At 39.6% G+C, this 23,637-nt stretch overlaps 3 protein-coding genes across 3 annotated transcripts; 2 read left to right on the top strand and 1 right to left on the bottom strand.

Moving 5' to 3' along the window:
- Nucleotides 1–965: 965 nt before the first annotated feature.
- Nucleotides 966–5,281, bottom strand: GCK72_015475 (uncharacterized protein; the record flags this gene model as incomplete). The annotated part of the gene is made up of 9 exons (XM_053730895.1): nt 966–1,192; nt 2,404–2,681; nt 2,731–2,849; nt 3,548–3,670; nt 3,714–3,827; nt 3,874–3,999; nt 4,047–4,115; nt 4,666–4,859; nt 5,260–5,281. 9 exons carry the CDS (start codon nt 5,279–5,281, stop codon nt 966–968), a joined length of 1,272 nt encoding a protein of 423 aa, XP_053585667.1.
- Nucleotides 5,282–5,619: 338 nt separating this feature from the next.
- GCK72_015474 (uncharacterized protein) lies at nt 5,620–8,822 on the top strand (the record flags this gene model as incomplete). Its single annotated transcript, XM_003092531.2, has 7 exons — nt 5,620–5,656; nt 6,480–6,685; nt 6,737–6,805; nt 6,864–7,004; nt 7,052–7,177; nt 7,477–7,727; nt 8,387–8,822. 7 exons carry the CDS (start codon nt 5,620–5,622, stop codon nt 8,820–8,822), a joined length of 1,266 nt encoding a protein of 421 aa, XP_003092579.2.
- Nucleotides 8,823–21,486: 12,664 nt separating this feature from the next.
- On the top strand, nt 21,487–23,298 carry GCK72_015473 (uncharacterized protein; the record flags this gene model as incomplete). Its single annotated transcript, XM_003091926.2, has 1 exon — nt 21,487–23,298. The coding sequence occupies one exon, from the start codon at nt 21,487–21,489 to the stop codon at nt 23,296–23,298; it is 1,812 nt and encodes a 603-aa protein (XP_003091974.2).
- Nucleotides 23,299–23,637: the final 339 nt, after the last annotated feature.

The raw sequence follows: 23,637 nt of genomic DNA, 5'->3' as shown, positions 1-23,637 counted from the left end.
AGGTTTTTGGCATAGAAAACTTATTTTCAGCGTATTTGGTACTAAAAGATTCATTTTCTGACGCAGAAAACAGACAGATATTAAGAATCTCAAGAAAATCGCAAAAAATTTATCTCAAAACCAGTGTTTTTGTCCTTAAAAACGTTTCGTTCTGCATTAGTGGACATCCGGATGGACAGGAACACAGACAGACATAAATAATTTTCAATGATGATAAATTTTAGAGAAAGATCGAATCACTTACCGATATTGTCCAACAATCCGACAAAAAAGAAAAAAATAAGTTAGAATTCAAATAAAATCATAAGACAAAAGTGATTGCTGCCATTCCGTTAGGTGGCATAGAATGAAGTAGGAGTAGGTTGAAAGTGAACGATGGAGGGAGGACCAAGGTGTGACCTTTCCTGATAGAGAGGGGGATCTCATGAAGACACGCAGACATCATTAAGCGGCTATACGACTGTGAAATACGACACCATTTCGAGCAGATGGACAGTTCTCATCTGCTGTTGCTCAATTTTGCAATCTGGCACTGTCTCATAAGACCCGTTGGGAGGAGACGGTTGACATTAAGTCATCTCTCATAACCGAGGACTCTCTATGAAATCATGTTTCCTTTGAGAGGAAGGCGGGGGTGGAAGGGGAGAGCAGATGGCGCACTGTAAACAATTCCCAAATGATGACTTGAAAATGAGGATTCTGAATGACTGTTGGGGGAATTCATGAACTTAGAATATCAATACGAATAGTACTCATTCTGCTGATTCTAAAGATACCAAACATGACATGTCTGGGGCGACGTTGGCGCGGTTTTCTGAAGTGATCTGCGCTTTCAGAACTGTGCATGTTGGCTTCTCTTTTAGGCAAATTGCTTACATTTAAAAAATAAGATTTTATTTACAAAAATTGAATTAAAGAAGGACTGTCTGCCCCCTAAAAGTGTATCGAATTAAAACAACCACAATTTATTTATATCCGACGAGCAAATAGAGCTCCTCAGTGGTGTCCACCAACTCCACTTGATTCTCCTCAATCTCTACTATCTCATCACTTCCGTCATCCACGAATTCCTCCTCATCGTCTCCATTATTCTGCTTCGATTTGATGGTCAGTGTTACAGTAATCCCGTATCCCGGCCCATTTTCGAGTTGGTCGGTTTTGGTGGAACGGACGGCCATCCCATCCATGGTTTCTGAAAATATGGATGGGAATCATTTTTCTCATAAACTGCTACATGTCCAGCTAAAAACCATCAAAAATGAGCGAAAACTCGGAAAGTTACAGCATTTCGAAAATTTTCGAATTTCCCAATATTCTTTAAAACTATCATAATTTTGTCGAGTTTTCTCCAAATTACATAAGTTTTTGATTTTTGAACTCAGTTCGTCGAGAGCTTTCAGAAAAGTACCCACAAGCCTAGGTTCCGAGCACTTCGGGTCTCGACACGAGAACTACAGTAACCCCCGTAAATCGTGACGAGACTTAACTTGCACCAAACCTAGGCTTGTGGGTATTTTTCTGAAAGCTCTCAACGAGCTGAGTTCAAAAATAAAAATTTCAGGTTTATTAAAGTTTAAATGAGAGAATTATAACGTATTTACAACTTTTCAGACTTTCGAAAATTTTCGAAATTACATAACCTTCGAAATTTTAGCTTATTTTTTATGGTTTTTGGCTCAAAAAGAAGGATTTCTGTGGATTTGTTTTTAGAAAAGTACCCACACGCCTACGGTTGAAGGAATTCGGGTCTCGACACGATTTACGGGGGTTACTGTAGTTTTCGTGGTGGGACCCAAAGTGCTCGGAACCTAGGCTTGTGGGTACTTTTCTGAAAGCTCTCGACGAGATGAATCCGAAAACTAAGATTTCAGTTAATTTGGACCTTTCCCTATCTAATTACAGCAAATTTTAAAAATTCGGATTTTCGAAAAATTTCGAAATTCTCTAACTTTTTCAATTTTTGCTCATTTTTTATGGTTTTGGGGTCATAAAGTAGGTTTTTTCTGGAATTTTAAAAATGAAAAACAGTGTTTTTATAATTGGTAACTATAGTAACCATAATTTGTGTAGGGTTACTGTAGTTTTCGTGGTGAGACCCAAAATGATGTAATTTGATTAGATAAAGTCCAAATCATCTGAAATTACAATTTTTCAATTCAGCTTGTTGAGCGCTTTCAGAAAAATACCCACAAGCCATGGTTTGGAGTGTTTTGGGTCTCACCACGAAAACTACAGTAACCCTCGAAAATCGTGTCGAGACCCAAAACACTCCAAACCTAGGCTTGTGGGTACTTTTCTAAAAGCTCCAAACGAGCTGAGTTCAAAAATTTAATTTTCAGCTAATTTGGCCTCCGACCGATTAAATTACAGCAAATTTGAAAATTTTTTCGATTTCCAACTCACCCAAAATGACCACGAATCCATTATTCTCAATACCGTTCGCCCAGTTTTCCAAGTCCTCGTCGGTAACCCAGTTATTGATTTTTTGCACTTCCCGATATTGGTCCACGGCGTCTCTGAATCCATTCCACTCGTCTTCTCCAGCGTATTTTCCATCGATACTTTTATAAACAATCACATTAAATAACCCACGATCACACGAAGTGACCACCTGATCCGAGAGGGTACTGTGGAGTACGTAGAGACTCGTATTCGGGAAGACCAACACGTAGAACACATCTCTAAAATAGAAGTCTGTCTGTATGCCGGTGTGTCCGGATGTCCACTCACTCCGTATCAATTTTCTCTAATCCTTCACGAATTAGATCTGCCATCTCATCGCAGGAACCAATGTTCTCATTGTCTTGAACGGTTTCAATGAAGTTGAGCACGTTGTCCGGCCAGGAGGTCTGAAATTAAAAATTCGAGACAAAATAATACAAAATTTGAAATCAGCTTGTCGAGACGGTTCTGAAAAGTATAATCATGCCTAGGTTTGAAGAAAATTGAGTTTTTCAGGGTTACTGTAGTTTTCGTGGTGGGACTCAAGTTAAAAAATATAAATACTTTTTATAGATAATTCATGAATTTCTACAAATCTATATTAGTTTTTTCCACGTGATGTGAGCTTTTAAAAAAGTCCCCACAAGCCTATATAGAGTTCCACCACGAAAAATACAGTAATTCAGATTTTGAAAATTTTGACCCCGCTTCAACTTTGTCAGTTTGGACGCAATTTCTATAAAAACTGAATTTTTGAATTCGACTCGTCGAGAGCTTTCAAAAAAGTACCCACAAGCCTAGGTTTGAAGGTATTTTGGTCTCGACACGATTTACGAGGGCTACTGTAGTTTTCGTAGTGGGACCCGAAGTGCTCGGAACCTAGGCTTGTGGGTACTTTTCTGAAAGCTCACAATGAGCTGAATTCAAAAATAGAAGTTTTGGATTATTTACAGTTTATCTGACAAAATTACAGCAAATTTATAAATTTCAGATTTTTGAAAAATTTCGAAATCTCGTAACTTTTTCAATTTTTGCTCATTTTTCAAAGTTTTTGTTTCAAAATGTAGGTTTTTTGTAGAATTTTCATAAAAATGTGTAAAATTACCTGATGTTCATTCCTCCACATCTCACATTTCATCTCAAAGTCTTCAGTTTCCTCCATTAAAGCGTGTGGGTCCGCGAGGTTCTCATCTAGAGATAATCCATACGCGTATGCTTCGATGAAAAGCTAAAAATATTGATTGATCAAAAATAAATTGAAAATCGATTACCAATTGACTAAAAAATCCGCTTAGAACATTTTTCCACGTGTCGAACTCATGGTTTGGCATGAGCGCTTTTTTCAAGGGGTTCGTGGTGTCCCCGTTGAGAAGAACGACTAGTCTCTGCAATTATCGATTTTCACCCTTTTGAAAGTTTTGATCTACCCACATATCCCAACTCCACTGGATTTGTCTCCCCGTGAGCCGCCATAAAATCACTGGTGCTACCGTAACCCGGATTAGTCAGATGGTTTTTTAGAAGATTGAGGAGGTGGAGAGACCCATTCATGGCTTCCTGAAGGTATTTGAAATTGAAAATTAAAAAAAAAACAAATATTTTACCTCATAAAACGGCTCATTAGCCATGAAGTCTTTTAGATCGTTTAAATGAGAGCACATTGATCCGGAGAGCTGAAATGTCAGATTTTAAATAACAAACTTAGAATCAGCTCGTCGAGAGGTTTCAGAAAAGTACCCACAAGCCTATGTAGGGTCCCACTACGGAAACTACAGTAATCCAGATTTTGAAAACATTGAAGAGCCGCTGCAACTTTGTCAGTTTTGACGAAAGTTCTTAAAAAATAAAACCATTGAAATCAGCCCAACGAGAGCTTTCAAAAAAATACCCACAAGCCTAGATTTGAAGGAACTTGGGTCTCGACACGATTTACGGGGGTTACTGTAGTTTTCGTGGTGGGACCCAAAGTGCTCGGAACCTAGGCTTGTGGGTACTTTTCTGAAAGCTCACAACGAGATTAATCCAAAAACTGAAATTTCAGTTAATTTAGACCTTTCCCGATTAAATTACAGAAACATTTGAAATTTCAGATTTTCGAAAAGTTTCGAAAATCCATAACTTTTTCAATTTAAGCTCATTTTTTATGTTTTTGGTCGCATAAATGTAGGTTTTTTGCTGAACTTTTAATAAAAGATAGTAGATATGGCAGCTGTGGTCACTCACATTTTCAATGAGCCCTGCCAACTCATTGAATTTCTCAGTTGCCTCGGATTCTTGTCCGTCTTCAACACTTGATGCAAGCGCTCCAATTGCAGAGATATTGTCAATTTGCTCAGAAATATGATGGAAACTGAAGATTCCCTCTTGAACACATTGGTCGATGACGGGGATCACTTGGTCGAGAGATTGTAGGCCTGCTGAAAAAAGTCGCAAAATAATTTTATGAGCGTTGGTGGATTCAGTGTGTAAATAGCAATAACACTATTTTTCATAGAAAATTCTTCAAAAACCAATTTTTTGAGCCCAAAACCATGAAAAATGAGCAAAACTCTGAAATTTTACTGTAGTTTAGTCGGATAAAGACCAAACCAACTGAAAACACAATTTTCAAATTCAGCTCGTTGAGAGCTTTCAGAAAAGTACCTTCAAGCCTAGATTACAAGCATTTCAGGTCTCGACACGATTTACGGTGGGTTACTGTAGTTTTCGTGATGGGACCTAACTTGCGTCGAACCCCATCATGATTATACTTTTCTGAAAGCTCTTGTTCTCCTGATTCCGAATTATCGATTGAAAATGCATTTTTCATCGACCTACCTTCCATAACTTCCTCGGACATTTCGGCAGAGTTGATAAGAATATCAGAACACAAAACTGCCTCCTTCACCACTTCTTATTTATAGTATCGTTCATACCGGAGATCAAACGCATTTGTTTGTTTCATTTCACGGCCAAACCACAAAAGAGACATAAAAATACTTCTGATAAGGCACATTTTATCAAAAATTCTGCCGATGTGGATTTCTTATCAGCGCTTGTTTTATTGTGCGGCACTTAACTCGAATCGAAACAAACAAAATTTGAAACGATGATCTTTGGTGGAATTCTTGGTATAAAATGAGTGCAAGTGAGGTGTTTTAGACAGGCACTGTGTGTCTATTTCAGTGCGGAGGAGCCATGACCGTGGACTTGACAACAGCCGAAGGGATTGAAGGTAAGTATTTTCAATATTTCCGTTGGATTCAGCTCGTCGAGAGCTTTCAGAAAAGTACAATCATGATGGGGTTTGAAGCAAGTTGGGTCCCACCACGAAAACTACAGTAACCCTCGTAAATCGTGTCGAGACCCAACGTTCTTCAAATTTAGGCTTGTGGGTACTTTTTTGAAAGCTCTCGTCGTGCTGAGTTCAATGTATTTATTTTTAAAAGACTTTCGTCAAAACTGACAAAGTTACAGTGGTTTCAAAGTTTTCAAAATCCGGTTACTGTATTTTTCATGGTGATACTTAGGCTTGTGGGCATTTTTATAAAAGCTTGAAAAGCGATTAGTTTGAATATACAAAACTAAATTAGTGAAGAATGAGTCTCAGAGGTTATTTTTTCAGAATCTTGAAAAACAGTTGTATAACTTTGTCGAAATGGCTCGAATTTGAATAAATTTGTGATTTTTGAATTCAGCTTGTCGAGAGCTTTCAGAAAAGTACAATCATGATGGGGTTTGAAGTAAGTTGGGTCTCGCCACGAAAACTACAGTAACCCTACAATTGGCGGCTACTGTAGTTTTCGTGGTGAGACCCAAAGTGGTCGGAACCCGGGCTTGTGGGTACTTTTCTGAAAGCACTCGACGAGTTAAATCATATAATTAAAATTTCAGTTAAATTGGACCTTTTCCGAATTAAATTTCAGCTGATGAAAAATTTTTCAGATTTTCGAAAAATTTTCAAAATTCCATAACTTTCTCAATTTTTTTTCATTTTTAAAGGTTTTGGCCTCAAAAAATAGCTTTTCTGTGGAATTTTTAATAAAAAATAGTTTTAGATGCGAAAGGCAAGGTGGGATTGGCCGCCGAGGCGATGAAGGAGCTCGGCGAGACCGGGCTCATGGCTTTGGGCAAAACCGTCCCCCAAATTGCGTGTCTTATTGCTGTCGGTACCACTTTGAAGCATATCATTGCTGGAACAAAGGCGGATGCAATGGAACCTCTCATGAAAAAATTGGGAGAGCTGAAATCGGAAATTGATAAGGTTTTGTAAAAAAAACCTCTTTTTTTTAAAGTTTTCAATAGATTTTTTCAGCTCAGCTCAAAAATGAGCTCGGAATTCGGAAAACTCAAATCATTCATGACGGAGATCAAGTTTGAGTCGGTGAGTTTGCTGGCGCATTTCCAGTGCTTGCGCTTTTCTGGAGCCATTTTGTTTTCAGAAAATCTCCGATGACATTGGTGTCCTTATGATCTACATGAGCGCAATGAATGAAAAGGGTTTGACGGAAAAACAAAGAAAAACTCGCGTTCAAAATTTCAAGGATAAATATGCAAAGTATGATCCGTTGGAGTATGCAAGGGTAAGGTCTATAACAAAAATAATCAAATTTAAAAAAAAAAATTTCAGAAGCTACGTGTGATGAACAACAGTTTTAATAGTCCGCTGAACACGGCTGTGGAAGCGGATTACTTCAAATCTCAAGATGCCTACGACAAGTGGGAGAAACTATTCACTGGTGTTTTTAAACAGTTGGTCAGTAATTTTCGACGGGGTGGAGGTTTTAAAACTCGAAATTGTTAGATTTGAATTCAGCTCGTTGAGAGTTTTCAGAAAAGTACCCACAAGTCATGGTTTGGAGCAAATTGGGTCTCGACACGATTTACGGGGGTTACTGTAGTTTTCGTGGTGGGACCCAAAACACTCCAAACCTAGGCTTGTGGGTACTTTTCTGAAAGCTCTCGACGAGCTGATTCAGAAAATTAAGATTTCAGCCAATTTGAACCTTTTCCGAATTAATTTCAGCAAATTTTGAAAATTTTGAAAATTTTCAGCTAATGGTCGAAGCAGTCGCCGTCGGTCTTATCCATGATGGCAACGAAAATAATTACGATGAATTGGCATCAGAAGCGCATTTGTATATTGGAATGATGGATAATTTCCGCGAGAATTTCAAGAATGACGAAGATTTTTGGGACAAAAAAGTAAAGGAATTCGTGAAAAAGACATTGGAAGATAACAAGGATAAGCCGGTTTGGAAGAAGGCGGATTTGATTCAGAAAGCGATGGAAAGAGTTTTAACAAAGTTAGTTGAATCCGGTTATTTGAGAGCTTTCCGATAAGAACCCACAAGTCATAGTTTACGGCGAATTGAGTCTCGACACGAAAACTACAGTAACCCAAAATTAGATTACTGTAATTTTTGTGTCGAGACTCAAATTGCTTCAAACCATGGCTTGTGGGTACTTTTCTGAAAGCTCTCGACAAGCTGAATCCAAAAACTAAGATTTCAGTTGGATTGGATTTTATCCGACAAAATTACAGTCATTATTCAAATTACGAAATTTCATAGAAAATTTTAGAAAAATCCTGAAATGGTAGATTATTCATAGCAATCTCAGAATCAGCTCATCGAGACGGTTCTGAAAAATACCCATACGCCTAGAGTTGAAGGAATTCGGGTTTCGACACGATTTACGAGGGTTACTGTAGTTTTCGTGGTGGGACCCAAAACACTCCAAACCTAGGCTTGTGGGTACTTTTCTGAAAGCTCTCAACGAGTTGAATTCGAAAATCATGATTTCAGTTAACTTGAAATCTTTTTAATTGCAGCAAGTTAAAAATTTTCTTATTTTCGAAAAATTTCGAAAATTTAAAAATTTCAACTTTTTCAATTGCTCATTTTTAATGATTTTGGGTTAAAAAATAGGTTTTTTGTAGAATTTTTTATTCATTATTTTCCAGCGACATCTTTGTGGTCACTGTCTCCGCCTCCTCATGTCCATGCCTCAAACACGTCAAAAACTCTGACCAAATCCTTGTCGACCTGAATCATTCGGGCTGTCGAGCTCTCATCTACCGTAGCCACGAAGCCTACAACGAGACGACTGACCACACGTTCCAAAAGATTAGAGACGGAATGCAGGAGATCAAAAAAGTTATCAATGAGAAAGACGTGAAATCGTTTTGGACGACTCAGAAGGAATTGGACGAGTGGGCGACGGATAAGGTGAAAGATGCCGGATACCTTGTGGCCTACAGGGAGAGAAGTGTGGGCATTGCGTATACTCGGGCGAAGACAGTACGAAACTCGTGTACCTGGTTGATTGAGGATAAGCACTACTCGGATTTTAATGGAATTCATTTTAATAGTATGGTTGTGGTCACTGGTTTCATGTAATCTTTATTTAAAAAAAAACTATTTAACCTCACATCACCTTAAAGATTTTTTTTGTTTGTGGCCTAGAAACCCCCGGAATTTGGATTTCTAGGCCACCATCCTAAAAATTAACCTGATTTTCAAAATTGTTAGACGAAACAAACCTAGAATTATGAATTCGCTCCAAAATAAGTCAATATGGGGTTCAAAATTTTAAAGTATTCAGATAAAACTTAAACTTGAAGCATGTTTTGAGTATGATGGTCTAGAAATCAAAATTTTATAGAGTGCGAAAATAGTTTCTCGGCCACTGACCTACAGTAGTCCTTTTTCAGAGATTTTTGCATCTGTGTTCAGAAAATGAGGATTATCGACATATAAATAGCACTCATTTCTGCTGATTCTAAAAATACCAAGCATGACAAGTCTGGGGTGACGTTGGCGCGGTTTTTTAGAGTAATCTGCGCTTCCGGATACTTTCGGGAGGTATTTCAGATTGTTAGACAAAATTTTTCACCTCTATAGAGCACAGTCGTCGTCCGACAACTTTCGTCAACTCCTAGACTGCGAAGTTCGAAAAAATGAGTATCACATATAAAGTCATTAGTCATTTATTTAAATAAACCAAACATCATTCCATTATTACAAATAAATTGGTCCTCAAGAAACTTGCTATTTCTCCTTCTTTCTTCGCCTCTTTTTGCATTGTCGGAACTTTTTCGGTGTCTTCTGGGTGCTGGCCTAAGATCCACTTAGGGGCAGGAAACTAATCCAAAAAACGTTTTGAACGATTTTCTAAAAAAATATGTAATTATATTCATTTATTCATTTGAACGGACTCACCGTTTGGCACGTTTTTGAGATCATTTTGGCGGTTCGGCTCGTTGAACTCCTGCAGAGCGTCTAACTGAAAATATTTGGTCACTTGAAGTTATAAAATAATCTGACATACCAAAATGTGGACGGTGCGGACCGGCAGATGGTAGTCCACGACGCTCGATACATGAGAGTGACCATAGCTCGTTGCCACAAAGGATTTTCAATCGAATCGAAGTTTGTGTTTAGCACAATTCGTACAAACGCCTCGATGCTTCGAATGAGAGTTATTGAAGCAGTTGTCCGTGGAATTCAAAGAATGATCTCACTAAGAAAGACGATGAAATTTGTCTTCCTAGATGGCTGTTCGAAGAGACCATCGATATCATTCACATTCTTGATATTCAGACTAGCCAACACTGCAAAAATTGCTCCTTGGACCATTTCTTCTCTGCCATCAAATCATTTATTGATCCATTTAAGAATATCTTCTTGATGTAACGGATATCAAGTGTTCCAACCATTCCGAGACATTCGTACGCCATGACAACTGCGTCGAAAGCTTCCAACTGCAGAGTGTTACACAGTTCCTTGTAAGGGGCATCAAGAATGCGCCTTAATTAAAAAGACGCTTCTATTACAACTCTTACGGTATTCACAAACCTGATTCTTTATTACAAATTTTGCCAACTCTTGAACAAGTTTTTTTAGTCTCAGAATAAAATTTTGTAGTTCAAACCTACAGTACCGCTCAAAAGTATATTAAGTTTTGGTCTTTCAGTTGTAAAGGTCCAACTTTGAGAGTGTGTCATGGTAATACTGATTGTCCCATCTAGAAGTTTTTTATGGATCGTACAGATCAAAAGTAGAACTCCATTTTTGTAGTTGACAACGTTTTGTGCATGTACTTCCTAGAGAGTTATGGTCATTTTAAGGGGACAGATCAAACATCACTCTATTTTGCACTGAAATGGGTCGATTTGAGGGAGAAATTACTTTGTCGTCTTCCAGGTTGTGTATACCGGGACCTAGACCTCTGGTGGGGTCTAGGTGGTGGTTTTTATATACGTGTCATAGCAGAACACAATTTAAGGGTTACCGTTTATTGAAAGATTAGTCAGTTATGATTACATTGAATGATTACATAAAAGAATGAATGCATAAAATAATAAGTACATAAACGAACTGGAAATTGTAAGAGCGGTAGTGGGTAAAAGGAAGAGGCACGAAATGAGGTGTATGATGAAGTAACTTGCATTCACGGAATAAATGTAAAATGGAACACTTTTTTTTCGTCGTATTCGTCCTTATCGTTACTGTTGTTATCGACATCTTCCTGATCTTCATCGTTTTCGTTCGGATGCGCAGTATTGATATTGTTGATACGAAACTGCTTGTTGGAGCAAGTGGGGCAGTACATTACGTAGACGATGACTAGGGAAATCAGAGCACCAGAAAACGCAACGGCTACAAGACAATATAAAACAGTCATCCAATCGTCGAATTCAGCCAAATTATCCATTTTTTTCATAATTCTGTCTCACAATTCTCGCAAATGAGTGGTAATAAGCTCCTTATAACCTCCGGTTAAAGCAATCACCGGGTTTCCTTCTTTTTTTGAAGAATGTAGTTCCATTGTGAATTGGTTAAACTGCAGAGCTTGAGTATTTCCATCATATTGTACAGCCAGCATGGCAGGGAAGTATGATCCTCTTTGTGCTGCATAGATGTCACCTTTTTTTTGATTTCGCTTTTTCAAATTCCGGAATGCCATTGAAATAAGTTATATTTCCATAATTATTCGAGTATGGCCATTCATTAAATTTCCGGACTTGTCCGGCCAAACAAACTCAAATATCTTATCGCAGTCAACAAGGTCGGAATCTTCTATGACTTCCACTGAGTTTGAAATGGTGAATAGATATTTTCCATCACTCGTTACGGCTTTCATCTTTTTATAGCACTCATTCATTCCCGATTCTCCTGTCCTTGTTGACGTGTGTAAAGAACACATTTGCGCATTGTTGCAATTGAATTATATCTCTTCCAATTACATTTGCTCTTCCATTTGCTTTGATGTCGTCTATATTGAGAAGAGATCACATAGCTCTTGAGGAGAATTCATCCAAAAGTATCCTCCAAGTTTTCAAATGTTCATTTCGTAAGGTGTTTTCATCAAGCAGTTGAGCAACTTGAGCTCTTAGTAGTCGACGGTTTCCTCGCTGAAAATAGCTAATTAAAATATCGAAAATTGAGAGCATATGTGACCCTGCCAAAATTCGGGAAAACAGTCTCGAACTGAGAAGACTGAGATTCGTGGGGGTACGGTAGTTCTTTTTGAGTAGTACTACACTGACTGACTCCGACATGTTTCGCTTGCGTCTGAACCTCTCCCATTTCTTTTAACGAAAACTTCAGTTAAAATTTTATTTATTCATTTTCTCGCTGCGTAATCTAATTGTGAGGATAAACAGAAGCCACGAGCAACTTTCCCGTTTTTAAACATTGACAATTTTGATAGAAGTTTTCTTATTATTTAGATGCATTTTGGTGGAAGTTCAAATCATAAGAAGAAGGGGGTCGCCGCCATTCCGTTAGGTGACATGAGGGAAGTTATGAGTAGGGTTGAAAGTGAACGATGGAGAAACGACCATGGTGACCTTCATGACTAGAGCGTGTGTCTATTTAGACGCAGGCACTTTCTCTGTCGTCTCTCAAAACGGAGGACTTTCTTTGAAGTCATGTTTCCTTTGAGAGGAAGGCGCGGGTGGACGAGGAAGAGAAATGTAGTTGGCGGGCGGTGAGAATTTGCAAACGATTTTCAGACCGCCCAGAGAGAAATCTAGAATTTTAAAGATACAAATGGATAGATCTGATCCTGCTGATTCCAATGATACCAAATATGACAAGTCTGGCGCGGCGTTGACGCGGTTTTTTGAAGTGATCTGCGTTTTTCAGGGTTTTGGGCGTTGCTAGACGGTTTTTTTTCTATCTCTATGAAACACAGCCTGCGAAGTTTGAAAAAACATTTGAAATCACTAGTCATTTATTTAAAGCCTTTATGGCATTATTGAATAAATACAAATATTGAGATAAAACAAAATACATAAAATTAAAAACGCGTCCGAGAATGGTATTTGCTGGGCTCCTCCTCATCGACGCTCGGCTCAGTGTAGTCCCGCAGTCTCAGCAGTGCGTCTAACTGAAAATATTTGGTCATTTGAAATTATAAAATAATTCGACATACCAATAAGTAGACTGTGCGGACCGGCAGATGGTACACCTCGTTGATCTCTCTGACCCGAGCCAGAATCGTCCGGAGTTCGACGATTTGTTGGTTCTGAATGGAATTGTTGTTTTCATTGACAAATCATTGTGCTTTCTTACCTCCGGGTGAGCTGGCGAAACGTCACCAGACGCAAGTTGCGGCAGACGAGTCGGAGGCGGATGCGTGGGCTGTAATTATGATTTTTATGACTTACTTAAAAGAAAAAATTTACTCACTCAAGGAGGACCAAGTCCATGACTCGCTGACGGAGAAGCGAGGAGTCGGTGCTTGTCTAAAAATGAAAAAGTTAATTTCAATAAAATTTAATGTGTGTTCTTATATATCAGGTAAAAACTTTCTATTCACCTAAACGGCTTATTTGCTTCAAAAAATGTCCTTATTCAGATAAATTTTGTAGTAAGATCGAATTACTTACCGATACTGTCCAGCAATCCCCAAAAAAGGAAAAAATAAAAGTTAGAATTTAAATAAAATCATAAGACGAAAGTGGTTGCCGCCATTCCGTTAGGTGACATAGGAGAACTTATGAGTATGTTGAAAGCGAACGATGGAGGGACGACCATGGTGTGACCTTGATGCTTAGAGATTGTGTCTCTTTAGACGCAGATTTGTTTTTCACTGGCGTCTCTCATAGCCGAGTAATCTCTATGAAGTCATGCAATCTTTATGAAGACTCTGAGAGGAAGGCGCGAGTGGAGGGCGCGGAAGAGGAATTGGTGGACGGTGAGAATTTGCAAACAAGGAGATTTTCAGACAACACAGCAAGAAATCTGAGGTTTTAAAGATACCGATGGATAGATCTGATCCTGCTGATTCTAAAAACACCAAACATGACAAGTCTGGGGCGACGTTGGCGCGGTTTTCCTGGAGTGATCTGCGCTTTGGATACTTTCGGGAGGTATTTCGAGTTTAGACGGCTTTGGCGATGGTCATTTTTCCACAAAAAAAAGAAAATGTAAATACAGTACAGATATTTGTTAAAGTATGAAACGCAATTCAATTTCGATGGAAGTGGTAAAGGCCAAAACAGGGCTCCTGCCATAACTTTTTTTCTAGAATAGTTATTTACAAACTATAAAATGCATCAAAACAAGCACGATGAATGTAAGATTCCTGCAAAAATTCAAGTCATTTGACAACAGAATCTCTGAGAAATCACATTTCCTAACATGTTTTTTCCACTTTCAGAGCGATTTTCAGATAGCACAAAAATAAATCTGAATATTTAGAAACACGAGTCAATAGATCTAAATTTGCTGATTCCAAGGATACCAAATATGACATAGCTGGGGTGTCGTTGTCGCGTTTTTCGTAAATATTTGAATTCTGAGCAAAATTTGTTTTTTCAAGCTGTTCTGATCGATTTATTTTCGTGATTTTCCATGCTAATTTGTTATCAATTTTTCTGAAAATTGACAGACATACACATTTAAACACACTGAATCTGATGCGCACTACCGTTAGTCGATATCTCTTCTAAAAAAATGTTTACGCAAGTTTTTTGATTTTAGCCGGTCAACATGTTTACTTCAAACCGCGGCATCCTCCTGTTGGTCTATTGGGATAGGTCGTAAAAATGATTTTCCATCGAGATAAGTGAGCAGGTGGTTTGTGTTAAGTGTAATGAGACGATGGAGAATAAGTGTACATCTATTTTAAATGGATAGATCTAATACTGAAATGTTCTTCATCCAGTTTCCGTTTTAAAAGTGGGGTTAATATGTGTTATTAGGAACAAACTGCAAAAAACAACGCGTCAACGACACCCCAGACATGTCTTTCTGTCAACAGGTGCTTGTTCCGCTGTCGCAACAACTTTTTTATTTCGGTTTGCACAAAAGGCCTCGTAAATGATTCATATATTACGAATCTCGTCAGCGAATATACAAGAAACCGCGTCAACGTCACCCCAGACATGTTATGTTTGGTGTCAATAAAATCAGCGAGAGGACGCCTATCCATTAGTAGTAGGTGGGCTTAATTTCACCCTCCCCTCCTGGAAGGGGAGGGTGAAGATGTGGTGCGTCAGGTGTTGCGCGGAGGGTGGAAGGGTGGAAGGAGGGTGAGAGGAGAGAGAGGGTGGGTTCGATCTCGGATGAACATTTTTTTCAAATTTTTGAATTTTGAAAAAAAATTTCAAAAAAAAAATTTCAAAATTTTTTTCAACTTTTTTCCGCTTTCGATTTTTTTGTACCTGTATAAAGAAAGAAGCACAGTTTTTTCAAATCCAAAATTTATTGAAAATACAAAAAGGAAAAAAAACATCGAAAAACAAAAGAAAGAAAAGGAATGAGCAGTGGAAAACTGATGTATTGAATCCAATTGTTTGGGTAGAGGATGAGGACTCTGAAGTCTAAGGCGAATCAGATTGTGATTTGGATGAGTCTGAAAAAAAAACTACTTTTATCTCTATCTTTTTTCTATCAACTTACTTCTGTTAATGTGTTGATAGCGGTTTAGATTGATGTGATGATGGTGGTGGTGTGGTGGGTGCGGAGAGGGGGAGCATCTATGGGAAGATGCTCACGCACTCAACCGGGTTCAGGGAACCTGGGTTCCCCACCAATGCGGTCTTCAGGGTGGCCTGAAGACCATGCGGTCTTCAGGGTGGCGAAGCCAGGTCCTGTGGACCTTGAAAAAAGGCGCCGCCGCAGTTGTACAGCGGCCAAATTAGGGACCATTGGGGCGGGGACAAAGACGTCGCTGGGGCCAATTAACCATTAATATACATTAATTCCGAGTGTCTCTGAAACAAAACTTATTTTAGGTGATTAGGCCAGGTGACTTGACTCTAAACTCTTTTTAAGGCGTAACTGTTCAAAAACTACAAATGTTTTATGTTAAATCTAAAACCGGATCGTGGCTTACCTTAATAATAAACAGGAATATGGAAGGGAAGGAGAAACAATAATTCTAAAAGAATCAGGGAGAAGGGAAGACCAGCCATACAGTAGGCAGTCTGAGAGGAAGAATGAGATGAGAGATCTCTGTGGCTTACGTCGAGTGAATACATATATCTGCGTCCTCTGCGTATTGCCTTCTGGGAAGAGCGCGCACCACTTTTTGAGGTTATAGGCCTCCGATAGTTTTCCCATGACCCAGGACGCCCTGGCGTTTATCATCAGATCTTGATTTTGTATTTTCTCTAAGCATACAATGGATGCCGCCATCACAGTGGCTGTTGTAAATCATAACAATCATATAATTATTTATTACAGGTGCACATCTAGAAGGTTCTCATCTTTACATTTTTGTTATTCTGGGTCAATCGGATGTGTAAAACGTCTTGGCTCCTGGGAAGAGCGCGCACCACTTTTTAGGGTCATAGGCAGGGTGTCTTGGGTCCTGGGAAAACTCCAAGGCCTATGACCCAAAAATTAGTGCGCGCTCTTGCCAGAGGCCAATACGCAGAGTACGCAGATACGTTCCCGACTTGACGTAAGACATAGACACTCTCCCATCTCATTATGCCTTCCCAGACTGCCTACTGTATGGCTGGTCCTCCCTTCTCCCTGATTTTTATTGAATACTAATTCCCCTCTCCCTCTCTTTATTCTCCGCCTTCTATTCTCCAGATCTTATTCCTGTGGATTTATGATGTGTGGATACTTAACGTACCAGAACTGTCCAGTAAAGTGAGTTCACACTCCAAATAGTGAGGTTGTCAAACAACAACTCGATGAGTACGGCGACATGGCGGCTAGAAACGGATCAGCATCATGACGAATCTTTCGGAACTCTAGAAACAACTCAAGAAGGCTCGGAATTTCACAGGATTAGGCTAAAAACCCCCTGTTACTCGGTAATGAGTGTGACAAAGAAAACATTCAACCACTATCAACTCCGTCCTTGAAGGGGAGCTACAGTAAGTTCTGAAAATAATGATTTTGTGGATAAGAAATATTTTTGAGGTCCTCCCTGTCCACGTCACCCAGACATCACACCAAGATTTTTTGATCCAGTTGTCCGGTTTTGTACCGGTTTTAAATAATTCTCTTTTCTTTTTCCTCTGAAAAGAAGTATTACATCTCGATTAATCCAGCTTATTGCACTCCGAACACGTCAACTATTCTATGGCGCGCTTTGCGTGCTGGCGCACTAGCGGTGCACGTCATCTCGGGCGCGAAGCGAGGAATTTCAGTTAGTTTTTCCTTGAGTCTGAGCGCTGAACGACACCGGTCGGTGTCGTTATCTCAGTAGTTTTATTTTGTTTTCCTCACCCTTGGGTCGTTTTGACCATTTATATTGTCTTTTGCTTGTTTTTGTGTGCCGTAATAAATAATTATTACGAGAAACCATGTTTGTGTTTCGTACTCTTTTAACTTGGGGGCCGAACCGGGGAGTTGTTGCAGGTATTCACAGCTAATAATCAGCCGCTAAAACTGTTGTTCTCTGTGGAGGTTGAAACTTCAATGCTAACAAGAACAAGACTCATCAAGTATTATATTGCTGATATAGACAGAGATAATATTATTCTCGGCATGGATCAGTTTGACAAATTGGGAGTTGAAGTTCGCATCGAAGAGCAACCCCGTGCAATCACCATGTGTAAAGACATTAGACTAGCTCCGAGTGCATCAAGAGTGGTGCAAGTGGAAGTTGAGGGGATTGTTCTAGAAGGGAAAAATCACTGCTTGATCACTTCAATGCATGAGTGTATCGCTCCGTCGATATGTGAGGTGGAAGTGAATGGAAGAGCATGTGTGACCATCTCTAATTTCAGTGATAAGCCAGTATTGTTGAGAAAAGGACAGAGGATTGCTGTAGGGGAAGTAGATGGCTTTGAAGTAGTACAAGAGAAAGGAGAAAGTTTGGATTTCTTGAAGGAGTACCTTGAGGGACCAGAGTTCCATAAGGAGGAGAAGGGCATGTGCAGTATCGGGAAGGGTGATTCTGATGACAAAAGATGGAAAATGGTGTGTGAACATCTGAAAAGACAAGAAGGAGGCTGTGAAAATGAGACAGAAGTCTGGAATGTCATTCGGAGTTTTCAAAACATTTTCGCGATTGAAGACAGCGAGTTGGGGCGTACTAATGCTGCAACGTGTGAGATTGAATTGTTAGATGGAGCAGAACCAATTCGGCAAAAGCCGAGACCAATTCCGCTTGCCATTCGGCCGGAAATCAGAAACATTCTGCAGAAAATGTTACTACAAGGGGTTATCAGGGTGAGTAAGTCACCGTGGTCAAGTCCGGTAGTCATCGTGAAAAAGAAAGATGGTTCTGTGAGAATGTGTGTGGATTACCGAAAAGTGAACAAAGTGGTGAAAAATAATGCTCATCCACTGCCTCACATCGAAGCAACTCTTCAGTCGTTGTCTGGGAAAAAGATTTTCACCACACTTGATCTGTTAGCGGGGTATTGGCAGATTCCGTTGGAGGAAAAGAGTAAAGAGATAACAGCGTTCGCAATTGGGAGTGAGTTGTTTGAATACAATGTGCTACCATTCGGGTTAGTAACGTCGCCGGCGGTGTTTCAGGCAACCATGGAAGCGGTTGTGGGAGATTTGCTCGGGAAAAGTGCTTTCGTGTATGTCGATGATTTATTGATTGCTAGTGAGAACATGGAACAACATGTCCACCATATCAAAGAAATCTTAAGTCGGTTAGAGAAAAGTGGAATGAAGTTGAGAGCAAGCAAGTGTCATATTGCGCAGAAAGAGGTTGAATACTTGGGACATCGGATCACCCCAGAAGGTGTGAAAACCGAAGAAACCAAGGTCAACAAGATGAAAAATTTCGCGAGACCAGAAAATGCGGAACAAATGCGCTCTTTTCTGGGACTAACTAGTTATTATAGAAAATTCATGCTCAATTATGCACAAGTGGCAGCGGATTTGACTCCATTAACATCCGTCAAAACTGCATGGACGTGGCAGCCTGAACACGAAAAAGCATTTCAGGAGCTGATACGGTTGATCTGTACAGCACCAGTGCTTATGCAACCTGACATTGAAAAAGCAGTTGATGGGTCGAGACCTTTTAGAATTTATTGTGATGCTAGTAAGAAAGGGGTAGGAGCTGTTCTGGCGCAGGAAGGGGAAGACGGTCTTCAACTTCCGATTGCTTTCGCATCAAAAGCTTTAAGCCCAGCTGAGAAAAGATACCATGTTACTGATCTCGAAGCGTTGGCAATGATGTCGGCGTTGAGAAAATTCAAGACAATCACTTATGGTACGTCGGTCATTGTATACACTGATCACAAACCGCTGATCTCGCTGTTGAAAGGATCACCATTGTCAGATAGATTGATGAGATGGTCTATTGAAATCATGCAGTTCAATGTAAAAATAGTCTATATTGCCGGGAAAGCTAATGTGGTCGCTGATGCTCTTAGTAGAGGTGGTTGTCCTTCAGTGGAAGCTGAAGAATCCGAGACTGCAGAACTCACAAATATCATTGGGGAGATCAAAGAAAAGAGTGAGAGTAAGGAGAGTGAAGGGTTGAATATGGAAAAGTGGCTGGAAATGCTGAAAGGTGAAGAAGGGTGGTGTGATATCATTCAATTCTTAGAGAGTGGTTGCATGAAAGAAAAGGTGAAGATTCCAGGACTGAAAGGCGAGGTGCCAGTGGAAAATTATGCTCTTGTGGGAAATTCTCTCAGAAACATCGAAGACGACGAATACAACAGACATGTTGTACCGGAGAAAGCAAGATTGGCGTTAGTCAAAGAAGCACACTCTGGAACAGTAGCTGGACATTTCGGAACTGAGAAAATCATGAGACAGTTGAGGAAAAGATTCTATTGGCCAAAAATGAGGGTAGATATAGAGAAAGTGGTGAAACGTTCTCAAGAGACCGAGTCCATTTGATCATTTGACGGATGATGCAAGATCACACACTCAAATGTAGATCAAACCAAAAAAATGAGATTTACTTCGAATTTTAGACTCCTTTACAGGTTATTTAAGTATGACTATCCTTGATATACTCTACTCAACAGAAGAATCGTTCGACCATCTGTTTTTTTCCAAAACTCAGATTTGGGTCATTTTTTAGGAAAAGATGTCATTATTAAAAAGTGTTTTGAATTGAAATGGAAATCAGGTCACTGTGTTACTTTTACCATCACGTGACCCAAAAATGAAAAATTCAGAAAAAGTTGGTTGTAGGATAGTCGTACTTAAATAACCTGTAAAGAAGACTAAAATTCGAAGTAAATCTCATTTTTTTTGGTATGATCTACATTTGAGTGTGTGATCTTGCATCATCCGTGAAATGATCAAATGGACTCGGTCTCTTGAGAACGTTTTTCTAAAATAAAAGTAGTTTCTGAATTATCTCATTCCGACAAAGTAGTAGCTCTACAATTTAATGAGCAAAAATAAAGAATATGTCTTTACCAATCATTTGCGAAAAAAAATCTTCTAAAAATATTAAAAATGACAGAAGTTATGAAGAGCCAAAGTGAGTCGACTAAAAATTTTTCCAAAAAAACAAAAATTCGATTTTTTTAGCAAAACTTGGGAGAACGCTGCTACTACTTTAGGAGTTTTTTAGTAAGACCAAGTTATGTCTTTTACAAAAAAAATATCAAGATCTGCGGTTCCCAACGCAAGAGATTCTCATGTGAGATATTACTTGAACTTATGCACAACTGTGTGAATGAAAAACGTACCGAATTTTTTTCTACAGTAAGCAGATTATTGTCAAACAAAACCCAATCATAAAATTACTCAAATAAAAACATTTATTTTGTGTATGCCACTCTTACGCGACAGCTGGAAGTCACACGCCGCTCAATTGAAGATTTCCACTAAATTCAAGATTTCTATTTGATGATGAAGAGTTAAGACATAAGTGTTAATACAAAAAATGTTGCAAATTACAAGGACTATGCATTTCTAAAACAAAATTTCAAAAATCTCTAAAAAAAATTTTTTTGGTTTTTTCTAGATTAGAGTTCAACTCTTTAGACGAGGTTTTTTTTGATGAATTTTTTTTTGATCAAAAGATAAAATTATAATAAATAAGAAAATAACAGATTTGAAATGGGGAAATTCCGATTAAGTATCCTAATTTTGGATTTTCTTAAAAAATCGGTCAAAAAAGTGTGTTTTTTGACCATAACTCGGTTGAAAAAGTTTCAAAAATTTTGAAACTTTGCGAAATGAATATTCTATTTGTATTCAATATATGCTAAAAATTTCAGCTTTTCCCGATCAATTTTCAAAAAGTTCATTTTTCGACCTATGAGCACCTACCGTACTACAGTAACTCGGAGCTGCGACCCAATATTGTGCACATGCGTTGCACATGTCCTCATAAACGTTCTTTGAAAGTTTCAAAGCTGTAGCTAACTTAGCCGCCCTACGCCCCTACCTACAGTGACCATGCTCGAGTCTTACAGAGAATGCGTTATATGAAACGTCTGCTCCGTTGGAGATTGTTGCGTGTGATCTCATTGATGTAGGCTTGTCCACACAAGGAAACAGGTACATTCTATCGATTATTGACTTATTTACAAAATACGCTAGTGCAATACCTATTCCGGATAAGAAAGGAGAAACGGTGGTGAAAGCTTTTGTAGATAGATGGGCTATGGGGGAGGGAAGAATCCCAAACAAACTGCTCACAGACATGGGAAAGGAGTTCGATAATGAATACTTTAAACAGCTTACAAAGTTGTTGAAGATTGAACATGTCATGACGAAAGGATACAATAGTCGGGCAAATGGGGCAGTTGAGAGATTCAACAAGACCCTAATGCATATAATGACTAAAAAGGCCGCGTTACCAGTAGAATGGGACGATCAAGTTGCATTCGCGGTGTATGCATATAACAACATTGCACATTCTACGACGGGAGAATCGCCGATATTTCTGATGTCTGGGAGGGATCCTAAGGGCCCACTTGATTTGGCCGGAGAGGATGCCGTTGGCATGAGTTATGTTAATGTGGATGAGTACAAACATCTCATGACTGCAGAATTGGTGAAAGCTCATGCTCTCGCAAAAGAGCGGGCTCTGCAGGAGCAAGAAAAATACAAGTATCTGTTTGATCAGAAGCATAAGACGGAACATGGGAGATATCCTGTACTAGGCAGTCGGGTGCTTGTGGAAATTCCGTCTGAAAAGTTAGGTGCCAGGTGTCCGAAACTTGTAAATAAGTGGAAGGGACCGTGCAGGGTAATTCAGTGTTCAGAAACTTCAGCTACAGTTGTCCCAATACTGGGTAAGAAAGGAGAAGAGATGGTGATTCCATTTGAACATTTACGGGTCATTCCAATAGAAATGGAAGATGTGCCAATAGAAACTGTGAAAGGGAGAGCAAAGAAACGCGCGCAAAAGTTACAAAATGTTAATGCAATAGATAGCCCAACGAACTTTACTTATTTCAGGGATCTCTTCTGTTGCAAATGCCCAAGTCCCTGCACTTGGTCGCCTCGAGAAGCGCCCTCAGCCCGTACAACTTCACCGACACAGTTGCAACGAATGATGGAACTGATAAAGCTGGATCCAAATCTCAAGGAGAAGGATCAAATCAGGGAGCTGTTGTTGCTGTCCCAATCCGCAATTGAAGGACTGTCAACTGTGCCTGATGAACGCACATTCAGTGCATTGGCCACTTGCCCAACATTACCACTCTTCGCGAGTGAAATCAATGGATGGGAAGCGGCATATCTACAATGTCGTCGTGACCTCGTGCGCAAACACCTGGGATTCAGTTTTGGAAGCACCAAAACAATTCAAGTGATCTGTGCACCAGGTGTGACTGTTGACAACGTGCCAGTTCAAGCTTCAAAGATGACAATGTTGAAGGATTTGGCGAGTGTGACAGAGGATACGTACAGTCAAATGTTGCGCCATGACACGGGAATAGTAGCCGTCGTGGTGCCGATTTCTATCAAGGATGAAGACCAGGATGCTTGGAGAGCAATTGTGAATGCAGTCCCTTCCAGTGCTGTGGTATACTTGATCCCGGAGCACATGACCAGATTCGATCATAGCCACATGGCGATGTTCACATCTCTTTTTGGAAGAGTAATGAGGGATCACGGCGAGCTAGTCGTGGTTTCCCCAGATGAAATATGCACAGAGGAGCTGAATCGACCACTGTACTTGGTGTCGGAAATAGTCAGTGCTACGAAGTATTGGAGGATTGTCAGAGCATTGTTGGAGGGGCACGAACACCAGTGGCCACAGTTTATGGTGTCTGATGAGAAGGAAGATCGTATAGCCACTGGCAACCGGCAAGTCAGTGAGGAAGCAATCACCAAGCCTGGACCTTCTCAACCATCAACACATCGGAATCACGAATGGAAGAAGGAAGGATTCGTCAGAGGAGGAGGAAGTCGGGGACATGGTCAAAGTCGAGGAGGAGTGCACAAGTCGTATCACCCATACCCATCCAGACATCACGGAAAGAGCACCACTCCACAGAAGAAGTGAAAGCTGCTGGAATCCTTGTCATCCACTTCTATTTCATATGCTCCATGTTCGTTTTCTAATTCGCCTTGATACATTGTTGAAATTTATCCTGGATTGTAATCACGTGTTGTGCTAAGTGCATAATTATTTATCTTTCTTGCCACTCCACCCCATCACATATCATTGTCACATTGTCTATCCGCATCACCTAATCTGTAATCTTGTTTTGCATGCTAAAAAGTTGTTTCTCGATGCACACAGTTTTGTGTTTGCCTTATACTCCCCACCCTTCTAAGTTTAGGTTATTATTTCTTACGTTCTAGGTTCCCCTATTAGGTGTCTATATTTAGCAGTCTTGCT

The sequence above is a fragment of the Caenorhabditis remanei genome, chromosome IV, assembly GCF_010183535.1.
Source record: "Caenorhabditis remanei strain PX506 chromosome IV, whole genome shotgun sequence".
In the NCBI taxonomy this organism is placed as follows: domain Eukaryota; kingdom Metazoa; phylum Nematoda; class Chromadorea; order Rhabditida; family Rhabditidae; genus Caenorhabditis; species Caenorhabditis remanei.
The sequence above is the reverse complement of the archived record's forward strand: the minus strand, read 5'-3'. Positions and strand labels throughout refer to the sequence as shown.